The sequence below is a fragment of the Homarus americanus genome, unplaced genomic scaffold (genome assembly GCF_018991925.1).
Source record: "Homarus americanus isolate GMGI-L3 unplaced genomic scaffold, GMGI_Hamer_2.0 scaffold50924, whole genome shotgun sequence".
NCBI lineage: Eukaryota > Metazoa > Arthropoda > Malacostraca > Decapoda > Nephropidae > Homarus > Homarus americanus.
In genome coordinates, this window is record NW_024718094.1 from 3225023 (window position 1) to 3243723 (window position 18701).

The window sequence follows — 18701 nt, forward strand, 5'->3', positions numbered from 1 at the left end:
ATGTGTATGAGAGTATACCGTATGTACAGTATATGCGGTTTTTACTACTATTCAGAGAAACAATAAAATACACATGCTGAAGAGGATAAGTATAAACTGTGCTCACTAAAATGATGAATTGTGTTCACTAAGATAGTGATCTCTGCTGTCTAAACTAGCTAGTTGTATTGACTAAGATGCTGATTAAGATAATGAAGTTGTATTAACTATGACAGCGAGTGTTAATGATCTAATTTTACTTCCTGCATCAACTTATGAGTATACTGTACATTAATCCTCAAAATAAACGTCTATCTGTCATATTTGCTATACGCTTTTAGATTACACGATGGGCGTTATTTATCCACCCTAGTCGATATGATGTCATCTGATCAGTGACGTAAAAGTATTCGCTCATTGGACCAAGTGTGAGCTGTATGCCAATCAGCAGGTGCGGCTGTGGTACGGTAGAGATATTGGGACGATCCATTCATGGTGTGTTGGTGTCTGGTGTGGACTGACCCGCTTATACCTAACTGCTATTCTGAGTTGGTGATATACAGTCACGTTTGAGGGAGACGACATGGAGAAGTCAGAGGAAATTGGTCTTACTACATTCAATCCATCTCTTGATGTTACGCCTGTAGAAAGTGACGTGGTTACATTAGAAGAACGTGAAGACAATACTCCCGAAGTTTGTGACGTTAGTTCACCCGAAGAATGTGACGTTAAAGAACCTGGTATAAGTGACATTAATGCACCCGGAGTAAGTGACGATAATGCACCCAAAGAATGTGACGTAAGCACTTCCGACGGATACAGTGCAGTTGAAACTAAGGGAAATTACATAACGAGCCCCAACACGATTAATTGTCCCGAGAAATGCGACACTGATGTACCCAACGAAAGTGTAGAATCGGGTGTTGATATCGTCCATGAGTCCGGTCAACAAGGAGGCAGGACAGACGCTGCTGAAAATCCCAAGACTGACATCACTGCTACAGGCGCCAACTGTGTACCGGGAAAAACCTCCCTGACGGTTTGTTATGTTTCTACAATTGTCAAAGAACTAACTATTGCTTTCATTGACGTGTTTGAAGTACTTAGAACTTATTAGAAAAATATAAGTTGACTTACTTTCAACAAAATAAAAGTAGATGTCGCGTGGGTATAAACTCAACTAAATGCTCTCGTTCCCTTTGTTAAAATATTCAGATTATCTTTTCACACTCGCTTGAATTCCTTGGGTCAACATCCCTACCAAGTTTCAACAAAATTCTTCCTTCCTTTCAAGAATTAAAGTTAAATGAAGGCCAGGCCACGGACACAGACGAGACGAGACGAGACGAGACGAGACGAGACGAGACGGGTCAAGACAAGACGAGACAAGACGAGACGAGACAAGACGAGACGAAACGGAGATGCCTAAGTTTCCATAACATCTAATTCAAGTTTCATCAGAATCACTCTAATCGTCTAATGCTTCTTAAGATATTTTTACATTCATACACACACATTTTTACGAACCAAAGTCAGTAAAATTTCATAAACATGGTCACTATACAGACTTCAATCATCTCTAGTGGTCAGGTTAACCAAGAGTACACACAGCACGACTTCCATTAATACTTGCAATTTATCTTATCAGGATTTTTCATTGTCATACCGTGGGCGTCAATTGTGGGAGGGTCTCGTGGGAGGGAGGGTTCGATGGGAGGGAGGGTGACGTTGGAGGGAGGGTTGGGTGGAGGACTGGATGGGAGGGAGGGTCACTTGGGAGGGTTGGATGAGAGGAGGTGACCTGGGAGGAGGGTCACTTGGGAGGTGGATGGGAGGAGGGTGACGGAGGGAGGGTCGGGTGGAGGACTGGATGGGGGAGGGTCACTTGGGAGGGTTGGATGGGAGGGAAGGTGGTAGAAATAGTTATTTTTTATATTTTCTAGTGTGTGTGTGTGTGTGTGTGTGTGTGTGTGTGTGTGTGTGTGTGTGTCACCCCTTGCTAGCACCCAAGACTAGTGGTTCACCTAAGGCTAGTGGTTCACCCAAGGCTAGTGGTTCACCCCAGGCTAGTGGTTCACCCAAGGCCAGTGGTTCACCCAAGGCTAGTGGTTCACCCCAGGCTAGCGGTTCACCCAAGGCCAGTGGTTCACCCAAGGCCAGTGGTTCACCCAAGGCTAGTGGTTCACCCCAGGCTAGCGGTTCACCCAAGGCTAGAGGTTCACCCAAGGAGGCTAGTTAACCTTGGGGTAGTAGTGTGGTGGGAGCAATGAAGGACTGGACAATAATGGCCCACAGTAACAGATAAGAGAGGGAGTTGGTGATAAGATGTCTGGCCCTGCGCTTTTCACCACAGATAGATAGATAGATAGATAGATAGATAGATAGATAGATAGATAGATATTAAATCAGTAAAAATGTCATATATGTTTACACTTGGTTCGGTATGTGTGTGTAGATAATGCATATACAGTACTGATAGTCACGAGAAAATTGCCAGAGATCTACCGAAATATTTGTTTACGTCAACTAGGTTCAAAATGAATAGTACGTAATAGTCCCTTCAGTTACTCTTAGTCTGTGAAAAATAATGAAAGTTTTTAATTTATTATCTTCTCGTGTGTTAATGAAGGGAGGATTTATTTGAAAAGCATGCTGTCTCTTTATTTTCAATTGTTGATGGATTAGTGTAATTACTAACCTTGTTATTAATGACCTTAGTTGTTGAAACGCGGAAATAACAATATAAGAACAATAACATGGTCATGTAAGTAATGAAGAAGGGACAAAATTGAGGGAAGGAGAGGTAGAAGAAGACGGAGACACATATGCCAAATCTGGGGAAACTACACTAGTAGACACAGCTGGGAAACTTTTAGAGTGGGGGGCCGTGGTCACCAACCCTCAGCTGTGACGATGTCACTTTTGATTGATTGATTATATTTATAAAACGTAACATAACTTACGTATACAGTTATGTTTTACATGGAGTTTAACTGACAAATTATGATCATAATTTAAGTCAAGTCCTGATTCCTTTCACAGTATCTGATTTAAACGTTAATTACTGAACGTACTTATATCCTTGTATGATGGGGTAATACACGTTTTTTTTATCATTTCACCATCAGCTCACAAGCCGTTCGCGCAGTTGGTCTGATCTTTGCTACTTTGTTATGATCTTTTTTGCCCAGTGTTAGTACAGGAGGAAGCCTGAGATGTTTGATAGGGTATACTGTATAATAATACCCTATGTTAAATTTCTTTGGATCCTATACCACATGATATTTGATGCCTGTGACACATGATCGTCTTGCCTTCTCACGTCTGTCCCGGGTCAGACTTTACCGGGACATTGGTGAGAGATACACGTGTTACACCTGTAGTGCCACCAACACCATATTCTAGTCATGACTTATGGTTGGAATTTAATTTATAAATTTTAGTTTCCTTTCATCTATTCTTGACTAATCAGTACTCACTCGTTGATTGGATTTCAACTTATAAAACCCATTTCTAATTACGTCCATAATGAGAGCTTTGATGGTACCGGTATTTTAACCTGTAAAATCTTACCTGGTATATATCTAGTCTGGACAAATTCTAAAATAGCTATGCTAGGCCTCACCATTTCCTTTAATATGTCATGGAAGCAACACATACACAACACTGCTAAAGCTGCCTCCCGAAAGCTGGGAATGCTGTACAGATGCCATAGCTACTTCACTCCTGAGCAGTTGCCTCAAATTTATAAGGGATTCATTAGTCCTAACTTAGAGTACTGCTCTCATATCTGGGGTGGCTCTTCTTCTGTCCAACTGTTAGATAAGGTGGAATCAAAGGCATTTCGTCTTATTAACTCTCCTCCTTTAGTAGATAATCCTTCTTCCCTTTCTCTTCACCGCAATGATACTTCACTCTCTCTCTTTTATAGGTACTAACCGGGCAATGTTCGGTGGATTTGGCATCCTGTGTACCGCCGGCAAGGCTGTGGACTCGTAACTCGTTCTGCCCGTGGTGCCCACCGCTTCTCTTTGGATGTCGGTTACACTAGAATAACCCGTTATAGTACATCCTTCTTTCCTCACACAGCCAAACTGTGGAATGCTCTGCCTTCTTCTGTGTTTCCATACTCATACAATCTGTCTCACTTCAAAAGATGGTTTTCCGGCATCTTCGTGTAGATTAATGTAATCTTTTTCTTTTCTATTTTTAATTTCTTTTTACACTTATTTTTTCGCCCTCTGGGCCCCGTTGTGGGTCGATGACCTGTGCCCGGGTGGGCTATGCTCCGTAAAAAAGCAAACACGAAAAAAAATCATAACTATTTCGGATATTTGTGTTCAGTAATAGCCAACAGTTTGGTGAAAGGAATCGTCAAAGTAAGTTGGAGTAGCCTTGGAAAATGAAGTTTTAGACTGAAGATAGTGATGATCGCATATGTCAGATTTCAACAAAGGATGCTGTTATTGCGGGTGTTAAACTCTACCATCCGCGCGGATGCTGATGTCTATGGGAATATCTATAAGCGTAATAATATGCTAATTTAAATTCATATTTAATTCAATAATTGACTTTTGATTATAAATATTAGGTATCCATTTAAAACTGGCCCATTTTCTCACAAATTAATTCATATTATTATTTTGTAATACTCACTTACATGCACTCTTCTCTTCTGGACGAATTACCATCACACGACTGTGCTTACAGGATGCTGGACGAGGGGAAGGGGTAACTCGTCTTGCACCCCACTGTCCACTTTCCCTACCTTCCACCTTTTGGAAAGGAGTGAGCTTGTGAAGAACCAGTAAAAGTTGCACAAGCTTCAGTTTTTTAATTGAATGAGTGACAAATTATACTTCTGCCTTGTTTCTTTTCAGTCGATTTTGTCTTTCATCAAAAATAAAAAATGAAAAGAAACAAACTTAAAAACGGGCGCCACAACGGCAGCAAGACGGAGTGTGTCGTTACTGTTGTATATCAGTGGGATCTTTTCACTTTTTACTTTTATCCTCTTCACCACTGATCGGCTCGTTAGCCGCTTGGGCCATCGGTCACGTCTCTGTGACGCACTGTTGGCAAGAACTGGGCATGCACCTGCTCCTGAATGTACCTGAACCTGCTCCAGTGTTGGTCAAGTCTTGTCTTGAAAGAGCTCACACTCGGTGCCGTCTTTTGTAATTCTGTTCATGAGAGTGATCAAAATCATGAGACAGTTTTGCTTCAACATTCAACAATATATCGAAGTAGAGCGTTGTAATTCACGTGTTTCACCAACATAATACTCCATAAACAATACCCATCCCCAACATCATTTCCCGCAGGTGCAGACGCTCCGAGGATGCGGATGTGACTTACATCACTAATTCAAGAGTAACATCATTGTCATATTTATTGAAAAGTGTATCTGTCTAGTAAGTACCATAAGTGTGATACATGGTAAGTGAAACCAATTAATGAAACCAAGAGTCCCAGTTATTCGTTGAAGCCGGAGGTAACACACAGAAGAGACAGGATAAGAGATGAATGGCTGAGAGAGAGAGAGAGAGAGAGAGAGAGAGAGAGAGAGAGAGAGAGAGACTGTAATAATATAGTAAGGGTAAGGAGGTGGTGTGGCAACGAGTAGGTCAATGATGAGAGCCTGGACTGGACCCCGACGCGATAGGATGCGATCAACTACGACGTTGATAGACGAAATATACGCGAGACTCATCCGTTTATATCTGTGCGTATAAAGTTACACAGACAGACAGACAGACACAAACACACACATAAGTGATTGGGATAAACAATAGTCCAGAATAAACTAGCTCAGATACGTTCATGTGCACTCAGCCTTCACTCTCACACACACACCCCTGCACCATGACTCAGCACCATCACCCACCCCCCCTCTACGCCCACTCACCACTCTCACATATGACTACGTTAATATTTATTTAATTTATTTAACCTACGAGAGACACATAATTGAAAAACACTGAGATGTTAGCCTTAAAATAATCGTCCTATCATTCCAGATATAAGGAGCAAAATAACACTCTTTAAGCGTGGATAACCTAACCCAGTTGCTGACTCGTATAACCTTACTCAAGATGCTGCTCTCAGGTATCACTGTGTCAGACTAGTTCTCATCTCTAATCAGCAATTCAGTTCAGGTTTAGACCCTAAATATCAAAGCTACGTAAATTAACTTTGTTCATTTAACTGGGATGAGATAGACGTTCAGTTACAGACTAGTCACTCGTATATCCAGTGTCGACTTGTATCTCTAGTGAGTCAATTAGATACATCCTCATTTATTCTTTGTGTTACTAATTATGGGGGATTCTAACGCACTGGTCTCTGTTGATTCGTACCCCGAGTGTTGTGTACTCACGTAAAATACAGCTTCACGTACTGTATATAATGTGTGTGTGTGTGTGTGTGTGTGTGTGTGTGTGTGTGTGTGTGTGTGTGTGTGTGTGTGTGTGTGTGTGTGTGTGTGTGTGTGTGTATGTGTGTGTAACGATAACATGAACACTCAACATCAACACTATAACTCACACAGGTATATAAACACACCTACAAACTTTCATTGTGCTGGATAGTTATTGAGAAATTCTAACACTTGCGAGTGACGGGTGTACCAACACAGGGGTGTATTGACGGGTGTACCAACACAGGGGTGTATTGATGGGTGTACTAACACAGGGGTGTATTGATGGGTGTACTAACACAGGGGTGTATTGATGGGTGTACTAACACAGGGGTGTATTGATGGGTGTACTAACACAGGGGTGTATTGGAAGGTGTACTAACACAGGGGTGTATTGGAAGGTGTACTAACACAGGGGAGTGCTGACGGGTGTACTAACTTAGAGGAGTGTTGACGGGTGTACCATCACAGGGGAGTGTTGACGAGACTACCAACACAGGGGTGTGAGACAGGGTGTACCTAGGTCAATATAGAGTAGAGACCTTGGGGTGTACAACAGAGGAGTGTGTGGCCGGGTGTACCAACAGATACGAACAGGGGGGTGTGTAGCCGGGTGTACGAACAGGGGGGTGTGTAGCCGGGTGTACGAACAGGAGTGTGTGGCCGGGGGGTGTGTAGCCGGGTGTACGAACAGGGGTGTGTAGCCGGGTGTACGAACAGGGGGTGTGTGTAGCCGGGTGTACGAACAGGGGGGTGTGTAGCCGGGTGTACGAACAGGAGTGTGTGGCCGGGTGCGTACCAACTACCCTGTAGTACGAGTATACTCTCAATATACGCAGTGAGCGTAACTCATTACATTAAAACAGTATTATACCTCTAGGGAAATCTCTATGTAGGTTGTAAAGTCATAATGTAAGATTTTTTTTCCTGGTGATAAACTACATTTTTGTTGCTCTCCGTAGGCTAAATGTCTCGTTTTATCGTTTAACTACTGGAAAAGACGACCGGACGCTAAATGAGCCACCGACAATATTCTCATATGTGTTTACATGTTGCTTCTTAGAACAAAATGTCATAAAGATCAGAAATCGTTATTGCACCCGATATGCTCTCTTTCACACACACACACACAGCCTTAGAGGAGCGCAAGTGCGGCAGCCCTCCTGCAGGATAATAACAAAAGTGGTCTGCAAATTAAGCAAATTGTGCCGAGGCAGATAATGACATCTTTGAACTTCTACACACACACCATATATATATATATATATATATATATATATATATATATATATATATATATATATATATATATATATATATATATATATATATATATATATATATATATATATATATATATATATATCCGTTACTGCATTAGTGGTACACCTACTACTACACTCAACTGATGCTACTGTACATTCACTATTAATACACCCACAAAGGCCACAATTACATATTCACGTTTGAGACAGCAGGAAGTGTGTGTGTGTTTAACACGATAACTCAGCCATTGGTAGACTGACTCATCAAACTTGGGGTTCAGGGATGGCAGTCAGCATGATTAAGAGATCAGGAAGATATTTGGAGACCTAATCTGCACATTTGTCAATTGTGCTTCATAGTGGATCATTCACTTGTCAACTCACCACTATTCGATCAATTTTTTTTATGGGGATTAGCCCACCCGGGCACAGGTCATTGACCCACAACGGGGCCTAGGGGGCGAAAAAATAAGAATAAAAATAAATTGTTTAACTTACTGTAAGTGAACGTCAACTGCGTTTGGGTGAATATATATGCAAATTAAGCACCTGATTTACTTGTTTGTTTGTGTACATAAGAGTGAACAGATAGAAATTCAATAAACTGTAAAAATTAGGTATGAAGAACGAGGATTTTTTTCTGGTCAACACTAACACAGCCACGTCAACACCGACAACGTAATTTTAATAATAGCATATTCACTTCAATCCCTACACGGTCACTTCAATTTTACTTCAACACTGAGGTGGTCTTACGTCAAGGTGAGTGAATGAAATCGGTGTAATTTTGATGAGGTCACTTAGAACAAGTCGACTTGGGAAAATGACCTTCGTATTATTATTATAATTATTATTATTATTTAATAATAATATTATTATTAGTAGTAGTAGAGGTAGTAGTAGTATTTGTTGTTGTTGTAATAATAGTAGTAGTAGTAGTATAAATCTGCCGGGATGTCATGGTAGAACCGACCCTCCTTCCATTGGACGGTGAGATCTTCCAACACAGGACTTCAAACACATCTAACGAAGCCCGTGTGGACGTCAGTGCTCGAGGATTCTGGACGCGGGGACAGCGAGCTTTCTTCGACATCAGGATTTTTGATCCCATGGTCGCATGTCACCGTAACCTAGCTCTCGATGCTGCACATAGGAGGAACGAGAACGACAAGAGAAGGGCATATGGAGAGAGAATCCAAAACGTTGACCAAGGCAGCTTCACTCCTCTAGTGTTCACAACCTCTGGTGGGATGGGACCAAGTGCAAGATGTTTCTACGCCAGACTCGCGGAGGTGATCTCCGAACAGAAGCAGCAGCCCAGAAGTTTCGTTACAGCCTGGATGAGATGTCGACTGTCTTTCTCTCTCCTTCGGTCGGCTTTGCTCTGCCTCAGGGGAACGAGAGCTTCTGCCCCTACTCCGACAACTGCTGCAGATATTGACTATGAGGCTCCTGTCACTGAATGCCGCATAGATCTGCGGCTCAACTAATTTAACACAGATAGGATAGCTACTTATGTATTAGGATATTTAATATTAAGGTCATTAAATGATGGCGAAGGTGTGGTTATAATAAGAAGTACTTTGGTTGTACTGTACTAACAGTAAGGAGGAATATCACGTCTCAACGGGGCGAATAAACAAAGTTAACGGGAACCAAATCTGAAAAGGACTCGGATGTGTATGTGGACACCGAACTAAAGTTTTCGGACCATTGTGAGGAGTGAATCAAGCGACTTAGTTGCTGATCTACTGAGGTCTTCAAGAGTGAGGGGCCTTTTCGTTTGGAGTAAAGTACCATCACTTCGTCTGGTTCCTGAGATATGTAATACTAATGTCAGCTGATTGAAAATCAGACTGGTGCCTGCACTACGGGCCCTCAGTTGATTCAGCATGTATATAGACAATTCAAGCAGACAGTTCAATAGGTATAGATAATGCTGGTATATAAACGATGATAAACATTAAGTCAACTCTACCAAGAATAATCAACAAAGCCAATAGGTGCTTATTTCCAGTATAGTGTACTTCCTTCTATGAACATTAATTCCAGTGCATGTTATGTCACCACTGATGTACAGTATTCATGGAGGGTGTCTGCCGTCTGCTTTTCACCTTTCACAAGGTCGTTTTCATCCTTTAGGGGGCTTACAGCATCTCATCTTCAATTGCTTCTAGCATGCTCATATATTCAAGACCTTGGGATCTTTTTAAACATTTTGGGGCAGCTTCCTCTTAAAATCTCCTTTCATTGTCTGTCTGTCTGTAGGTATGAATGTATGTATGTATGTACGTATGTATGCATGTACGTATGTATGTATGTACGTATGTATGCATGTATGCGTGGCTGTAGGTATCATGCAAGTATAGGTTTGTGTGTATGTCTGTAATTATTTGTCTGATATCCATCTTTCGATCCATATATTCGAAGTTTAATTTTCCTCCTTTTATATTAAACGTGTGGAGGTGAAGGGTTGGAAGATACGGTCGTTCATCATCTAATCACGCGTAACACGTTCCAAACGTGCCACTTCAACTCATACGTGCAGGTAGTGCACACCGTGACTGATTGATTGTCTTATATCTATATATCCATGCATATATTCACATAAACATATTATGTGGGAGTGTTTATCTATACATGTGTTGTCAAATAAGTGTGTGTGTGTGTGTGTACACTGTGCAGTATTACACAATAAATGTAATTTACGTTAAACACCAATAATTAGTGAGAACCATTCAGTTTAATAATTTTAGTTTTTATTGAAGGATATGAGGGAATATTATGTTAAATGTTTAATAATTTCACACACAGAAATCCCCAAAAGTAGGGAGATTGTGTTGTAACTCTTGTGAGTCACAACACGGACGACCGAAGGTTGACACACGTTCATGTATCGAAATATCAGTAAACACAGGGAAATATTTCTGGCCTACTTTTTATGAAATAACAATACTCATATTTTAGTCATGGAATGAAAAAAAAATCTACTTTCGGAGTTAATTAAAGAAAAATATGTGCTGGCAATGAGTAATTAATCCCGCGATCAGTGACGGGAGCTGCGGACATGACGTCACAGTCTATGACAAAACAGTAAACATGGCGTCTGTGCAGGTGGGTTGTTCCTCGGCCTCTCCTTTTGTTGATATTTGCTGCTAGGGAACCTTATGGACCATACCAGTGCATACAGTTCTTTTGGTATCAGTCTGTGAAGGTGTGGAGTATAGATTCATATGCTTTAGAGACGTTGAAGATGTCATATGAAGACAAAAATTTAAACTACCTGGCGAGTGAGTCAAGTGACAGCCAACTAGCAGTGACTGAAGTGTACACAATGACCACTTGTGAAGAATGTGCTTTACTCACAAACTCGGGAAAGTGAACATAGTGGAGGTATAGAGTACTTTTGTAAGGCAATTGATTGTCATTAATTTTGGTGGATGGTCTTGTGACCTATAAAGATGATTAAATGACGGTCAAGTCAAGAAAGGTAACAGGTTTGATGTAGACATTTTTTGATAATTATTAGCAGTGTTGAAACATATGGAAACTGATGCCAGTTTATGTGGAAGAGATTGACTAATATTGAAAGTATTGTCCTGAATGTTCATTTTGAAATTGATTAAATTGTAGAAGAGTCAACACTTGACAGAAATTGTGGTATTAGTTCATGTTAGTTGTGTGCCTTAACTATCTACTTCAGAGAATTCAACCATAAAACATAAGTGCTTTCTAACCCTATGAAACTGTTGAAAAGTGCATGAATAATATATTTTGCTTAATCTAGATTTTACGTTTTTTTTTCTTCTCCTGAACACAATTCTACGGGCGCTTCCTCTGATTTTTTTATATGTCATGACTCCTCCATTTACCTGAAGGCTGAATGGTGGCTAATATTCGGTATTGACCATGTACTAAACTATATTGATTTTCATAGAGATAGACCAAAAATAAATACTTCACTCCATAATGTTTGTCGGAAGTTTATATTTTTTGAGTTAATTTGACTTAAATTTCACTTGGGAAATTACTGTACAGGTTCAGCATTGTATACCTCTTGCTCAACCATTCAATAAAAGTGTTTGTCACGTGATACTTGTGTGTATGTACTTACTCGCTTTTTTGTTGGAGACTCATATTTTAAGAGCATTTTTTGGGTAATCCGGAGCAGATGGCAAACACCAGAATGCGTTGTTTGATTTCGTTCATTTTCTCCACATAAGGGTCACAAACTTAGATTAGATATAAGAAATGTGTCTGACTGAAAATTTGGAAAAATTAGTTTAGTCCAAGTTAAAAACGGGTGTAACCTTGGCTCTCGTTGGGTCCTGGTCTCTGTCTGTGGAAAGTTGTCAGGATATGGACACCAATTACAAAGTAATCTGCAAGTGTAACTAAGTCATCTAAAACTAAATTGTGAATAATTTGAATTTCTTATACAAAAAGCACTCATTTTACTCAAACTAATGTGGAAAACAATTCATAGATGAGTGGGTAAGATAAAAAACAAAACTGGAAATATATGTTAGCCACTGCAGTAAGCAGGTGGCTATTTACAAACTGTCTATGTGTCACCGTTTAATCCAACAATAAGTGGGCATAATTCAGAAATATCGTACAGGAGTAGGAACAAACCACTGAGCGATGCCATTTCACATTTGTGAATTTCTAATATAAAAGTTGTTTGTTATCCCCAAATTACCTGGTATACTGTAGTACAAATCAGGTGTTGAAAAAAAATATTTATTATACATAAATAAAGTATGTTTATAGAAAGGTCAATTAAAGATCAAGTGCAAAATTGGTGTTGGATAGACAGATTATTTCCAGGAAGGAAAATAAAGAAAGAAACAGTTTACTCAAGGAAGAAATTGCTTCCAATACAATGCTGTTCTGTACTGTGACTATTTTCAGTACTGTAGTTGAAAATAGGTTGCTTAGGTGTGCAAAATTTGTTAAGTAAAGTATTACTATACCCATATTTTAAAGTCACTGTACAGGTATCACTCGTTTAACGATAGGGTTGTATTCCTGAAAACCTAACATTAAGCAAAATTATCACTAAATGAGGGATAACATGGAGAATCGGTCTTCTGGGAATTTTTTCATCTAAATACTTTAAACTGTATTTAATGATTTTGTTATAATAATAATAAACTACAGTAAAGTAATGCTCACCAAGTCACTGTATCATGTCAAGCTTAACCTCCAAGCTCAAGGATGTGAGGTAGAGCTTGGCCTTGTCTGTTTAGGGTGGTGAAACAGCAGCACACTTACCCGACATTTTTTCAAAGTTCACTCGCTTTACACAATACTTATACTATATCACAATATACAAACAGTCCATACAGTACTCAATAACCCATAAAAGTCACAATGATAAAAGCAGTAACAACAATGCCCAGTGGTAACAGCGGTAGTGTATGTAGCATTAACAGCAAAGTACTTTGTGCACAGCATGGGTGGGTAGGTGACGTGCAGGAAACTTAAACAAGTGACAATAAAGATATGCTATTGGAGCACAGAATCTCCAGTTTTTCCCACTTCCTTCCAGAATTTTTCCCACCTTTCTAGTGAGTAGAGTTCTCACTGAACCAAGTTTTGACCTAACGTTAAACAAGAAAAGGTGTTAAAAATATTATATCGCTAAACCAAATTATATTTAAGTGAATTAACGCTAAACCTGTATGCACAGTATTATAGAGTATTTGTTATTTTTTAAACATTTGACACCTGATTTGTACTAATTGGAAGATAACACTTTTTTGTAATATTAAAAATTTTTAAGTACAGTACAGTACTGTAGTAATTGTGCATGAGGAAAATTGAACGCTTACCAATTCTTTTCACAGCCTTCACTGCTTACAGTCAATGTATTTGTAGTTTTTGCCATTGTTATTAGCAAAGATATGTTTTCCCTATTTTTTGCTGCTTACATATGTCTTGTGGTCCCGCACTAAAATATATAGGTTCCTCCCTGTCTTACTTAGGATGCTTGGTAGTCTCTCAACAGTTTGTCAGTGATTAGTGTCCTCAATTTTTTGTCATTCAGAAATTGAGATAAATAATCACTTACGAGAATGCTGTACATAAACCTTAGCACAAGATTAAGACAGAGGCAGGTCTAATTCATACCTTGGAGAAAAGAACATAATAGATTCCAATTCTTAGTTTCTCTGTTTCAAGTGCAATTAGCTTTTAAGCTCACACTAAGATGAAGGTCACTAAAGGTTTTAAATTCTCAATTTCTTTGTTTACGGCAGAAGGTATCACACCTTGAATTACAGTACCGTATATATCAAGTTGTATTCTGGGTAATATAGGTTGTAGCTTTTATTGTGTCAAATGTAGAAACAATATGGGTGGCAGTAACCAACTCCGGGAGAGTACAGTACAGTGCCTGTAGATGAAATTTGGCTCGCCTACTTTTTTTGTTGAAACTTTATTTGTATTGTTTATTATTAAGCACATTTTCACTGCTTCATAGCCCTGCCTGTAGACAGTAACAAGAAGTTTCTAGCAAAGTTTCATAACAGTGTTAACACCTCTCCTTCATTTCAACCCCCCCGTTTTTTTTTTTACAGGAATTAGGGTAAATAACAGAAGAACTTCTAATTCATTAAACCTAAACCGGACTTTTATTTTCATCTATGTATTATTTATTTTTTAATATTAAGGTTTTCTTTAAATAAATTGTTTTAATGCACAGAATACTGATTGGTTAGGAGAGCCAGGAAAATATACTGAAGGTGTGGCAAATAGTCTGCAGCCTCAGGGGCTTGCTAATACTTTGACAATTAAAAACAAAACCCTCACTGAACTACAATATGTGTACGTATTCATTGATTAATTTCTGCTGATATCAGATATAGTTCTGTAATGATTTTTGTTGTTGAAAGATGTGGAGGACATGACTAACTTGCTGTTCTATCACTAAATTCATAGTTGTTTATACAGTACTGTACAGTATATACCTGGTACAGTTATCGTATTAGATCCATTGTACTGTAGTATGCAAATACAGTATTGTACAGTACAGTGACCCCTCGTTTAACGAACGCCTCGGTTAACGAACTGCCTTCCATAAGGATCTTCAATTCGGTTAACGAATTTCTTACGAACCGACCTCAACATGTTTTCGCTTGCACTGACCGGGCAACCAGCTTTAGTATCAGTCCGCCAATACGTTAATCGGTTCTAGGGCTTAAATTCCTTACTATTTTAGGAAATATCAAGAAGTTTATACTATTCAATAATTTTAAAGTTTAATACAGGTATTCAATTTTTTAGTCGTTTTAACAATTATTGAACATAATTGAAGGTAAAGTGACTCGTTTAATGCGCGGCATCCAGCCTCTTAACACAGCAAACAGGCGTTAGTCTCTCTCTGTTTTCACTGGAGGTAACATCTTGCTTGAGACTCTCTTCAACTAAACGCTTTTTTTCTGTGTTTCCAAGCAAATTATTGGTCATTTTGAAATATATTATACATATTGACAATATATAATGCAGTGCAGTGTTGATTTAAAGAAAATAATCTTGAATTACACCAAGAGAGCTAAAATTTTATGGGTGAAATGGCACCATGGGGTGACTTCTCTTCCACCCCAATGCCTTCTCTTCTTCCTTCTCCTCCACCCCCATTCTAAATCCCATCATCATCATCATCATCCAGAAGCCTTCTACATACACACCTCAAAGTAAGTGATCTTTTCTACCATTTTTGTTGAATTTAGGAAATTTTCGGTGAGCTGGAACCAATTACCCAAAAACCCATTGAAACAATGGTTTCGGTTAACGAACTTTTCGGTTAACGGACGACCTTCTGGAACGGATTGAGTTCGTTAACCGAGGGGTCACTGTACTGTACATATATTCAATTAATAAATGTTTTATAATGATAAAAATACAGTAAGTCTTTGGTGCCCCTGTTGTAAGGTACAGTACAGCCAAAGGAGTCGAAGAGAATTTTTTAAGGTAAAAAATGTGAGTGATACCCCCTGTATAACAGTTGGATGAAAATGTAAAATCAGTATTTACACCATGACCGCAAAAAATATTGATCCCCTCTACATAATTAGCTGTGTTTATATACTACATGCTTTCACCGCGCGAAAAGCAGCCCGCCAAATTTGTCAAGGCAGAATTATATAACATCTGGCAACTCTAAGGTGTTTCCCGCACGACTAGAAGTGGGAGAAATTTGGCCAGTGCCCCCACTTGCTATCGATCAGGGTGCGCGTTAATTTTCGCTCACCAAGGTGATGAGTGTAAATTAAGACACACCTACAATTAGCCCCAAATTTTCTTTCAAAACTATATTCATGGCTCCCAAAAACATGACTGAGGCAGAGAAGGGTCGGATCCTTGCCCTGTTAGAGGAAAAAGTCACTGTGAAAGAAATTTTGAGGAGAACAGGACAAGGAACAGCAACGATTAAGAGGCTGAAGCGATCGACACACAACCTTCCCGCCAACGTTATTCCACCAAGGAAATTATCGCCAGGAAGACCTCCAAATGCAATGATTCATTACTGAGGCTTGAGATAATGAGATACCCTAATATGAGTGCATCACAATTGAAGAAAGCACACCCCATCCTCCTGCAAAACGTATCAAAACAAACAATTCAACATCCCTTTCAGAAGGAACTTCATTTGCCTTCCCGTTAAGCTGCACAAAAACCACTTCTCACGGACCGAATGTGCTGTCAGCGGCTTGATTTTGCAAGAAAATACCAGCTCTGAAGCAAGGTACAGTGGAATTCTGTGATGTGGTCTGATGAAAACACTTTTTGTGTCCTAACTGCAGGGAAATGGACAGTCAGAGGTCCACCAACACCAGCCGGTATGATCCTCGTTACACCATTAAAACCATGAAACATCCTGCAAGTGTGATGGTTTGGGGAGCGTTCAGTGGAAAACGTAGTCGTGCTGGCCTCCATTTCCTCCCCCAAAACACGACAATGAACTCTGATCACGACAAGACTGTCTTGGAAAAAACATTTATATTGGATTATTATCAACATTACCAGTCCACATTCTTCATGCAAGATGGTGCCCCTTGTCACAGGTCAAAAAGTGTAATAACTTGGCTTCATGAAAGGGCTATTCCATTGCTGGAGTGGCCTGAGAATTCACCAGATTTAAACCCCATCGAGAATGTATGGCACAAGATGAAGTGGAAACTATCAACACGGGACATGTCCACTGTACATCGGCTACAGGAGGAAATCAGGCGCATTTGAGAGTTTGAGATGGACGGAGAGTATTTTCAAATGTTAGCAGAATCCATGCCAAAAAGACTTCAACTGGTAAGAAAATGTAAGGGTAAAATGACTAAGTACTAAATAGTAGTAGAATAAAACATTTTAAGTCTGTAAACATGTTTTATTCATCCTTGAAATAAGTTTTTGTATGAATATCATGTGAAAAATTAAAGGGAAATCAATATTTTTTGCAGTAATTGTATATGTTTATGTTAGAATGTTAGATTATTCACTATACATTATAGTACTACTCAGTACTGTTGAGGACATCACAGTATTTGCATTTTTATTACTACCATTATTTTTTTTTTACATACAATTTGTAGACACACAGCAAGGTGGGTGAGGATTCTTTGTGAGTGTTACAATTTCATGCACAGTACGTACTGGTAATAAAACATATGTATATTTTGATCTCAGGTGCGGGTGTTGTATGACTTTGATTCCCAGCCTGGAACAGGTGAACTAAGTATAAAGGAGGGGGAGGTACTCAATGTCACTCGGCAAGATGTTGGAGAAGGATGGTGGGAAGGCTCAAACTCTCAGGGGCAAGCTGGGCTCTTCCCTGCAGCATATGTGGAGGTTAGTGATAATTCTCTCATGAGTAATGCCACATTGATTAATATTACATTCCTCTTATTTTTTTAAGCCCTTTCATGCATTTGAATCTCATATCCAGTTTCAGATCAAGAGAAGTCTGCTCATATATGCAAATCTCCAACAGTACAGTACAACAGTGTCATTTCCTATGGCGAGTTTCATTCAGGAAGTCAAATGTCAATTGATAAGTTTAAAACAGCTGATGCCTTTTCGAACACCAACCCACAGGATAATCAAAGTCTGCCCACCTATCTTCATTTGCCTACACTTGGAATTAGTGAGGTTCTGTTGTATAACTTTACAGGAATAATATTAACACTACTGTAGAGGGTAATTATGAAGACTTACAAAATTAATAAAGTACAGTAGTAGTTGTAAATGTTAAAGGAAAGAGGTGATGTTATGTAGTACTTCTTACTTTTAATAAATTCAGGATTTTAGTATGGAGTCGGGGTTGTTTGTACTCAGTAGTAATGCTGTGTTATGAAAGTAATACAAATACTTAATGTAAAATCATTGAATATTTCTTTTGTTGAAAATAGTGGATTTGTGACTACAGTATGTTTAATCAACCTAACATTTCATATGATTCTCTTATCTCTGTGACAAGTAAATAGCTTGTGGTATTGCAGTATCTTGTGTGTGAGCCAAACAATACTCTGATGTGGTTGCTTGATTTTATCTTCCTTTATTTTAGGTTAGTAGGTTAGTGGGAGAGTCAGTGGACAAGGAGGTTTCAACCATTGGTGAATCGACTGAGAGGAAAGTAGATTAAATATGAAATGTTCAGGGATTGTTGAAGGCTGTTTTGTCTCTCTCGGCATGAGTTATGGATGAATGGATTATATTAGATTGTGGATTATGTAGTGGCAAGTATTACTCCTTGAAGGTACCTGTACTTGTGGAAGCAAGCATAACTAGCTTAACAACAATCTGAAGTCTCTCTCTCTCTCAACTTGACGTTTACAGTAAAACCCCATAATTCAAAATACTGTAATAGGGGCTCTAACCCTTACAAATTATAAGATTTTACAAAATATGAAGGACACTTTCTCGTGAGCGGAAAAAAAAAGCAATTTTACTTTTACGTTATCTGCCCCAATCAAAATTGAAATGTTTCTAAGTAGCTACAGTACCAGATTTAGGTACTTGGTCCAGGGCAATGATGGAAA

General features: G+C 39.2%; 1 protein-coding gene across 6 annotated transcripts in view; it reads left to right on the top strand.

The window, feature by feature from the left end:
- Positions 1 to 506: 506 nt before the first annotated feature.
- LOC121859119 (sorting nexin lst-4-like) overlaps positions 507 to 18701 on the top strand; it is a 39263-nt gene continuing 21068 nt past the window's right edge. Inside the window, exons 1-2 of one of the 6 annotated variants that reach the window (XM_042355819.1) lie at positions 507 to 1018; positions 17350 to 17511. In XM_042355819.1, the coding sequence (XP_042211753.1) occupies positions 563 to 1018; positions 17350 to 17511 (618 nt within the window). In that variant the 5' untranslated portion in view covers positions 507 to 562. Of the gene's footprint in view, positions 1019 to 10693; positions 10777 to 10839; positions 11056 to 11116; positions 11153 to 17349; positions 17512 to 18701 lie in introns of those variants that run through there. The other 5 variants (XM_042355817.1, XM_042355818.1, XM_042355822.1 and 2 more) reach the window with 5 other exon arrangements.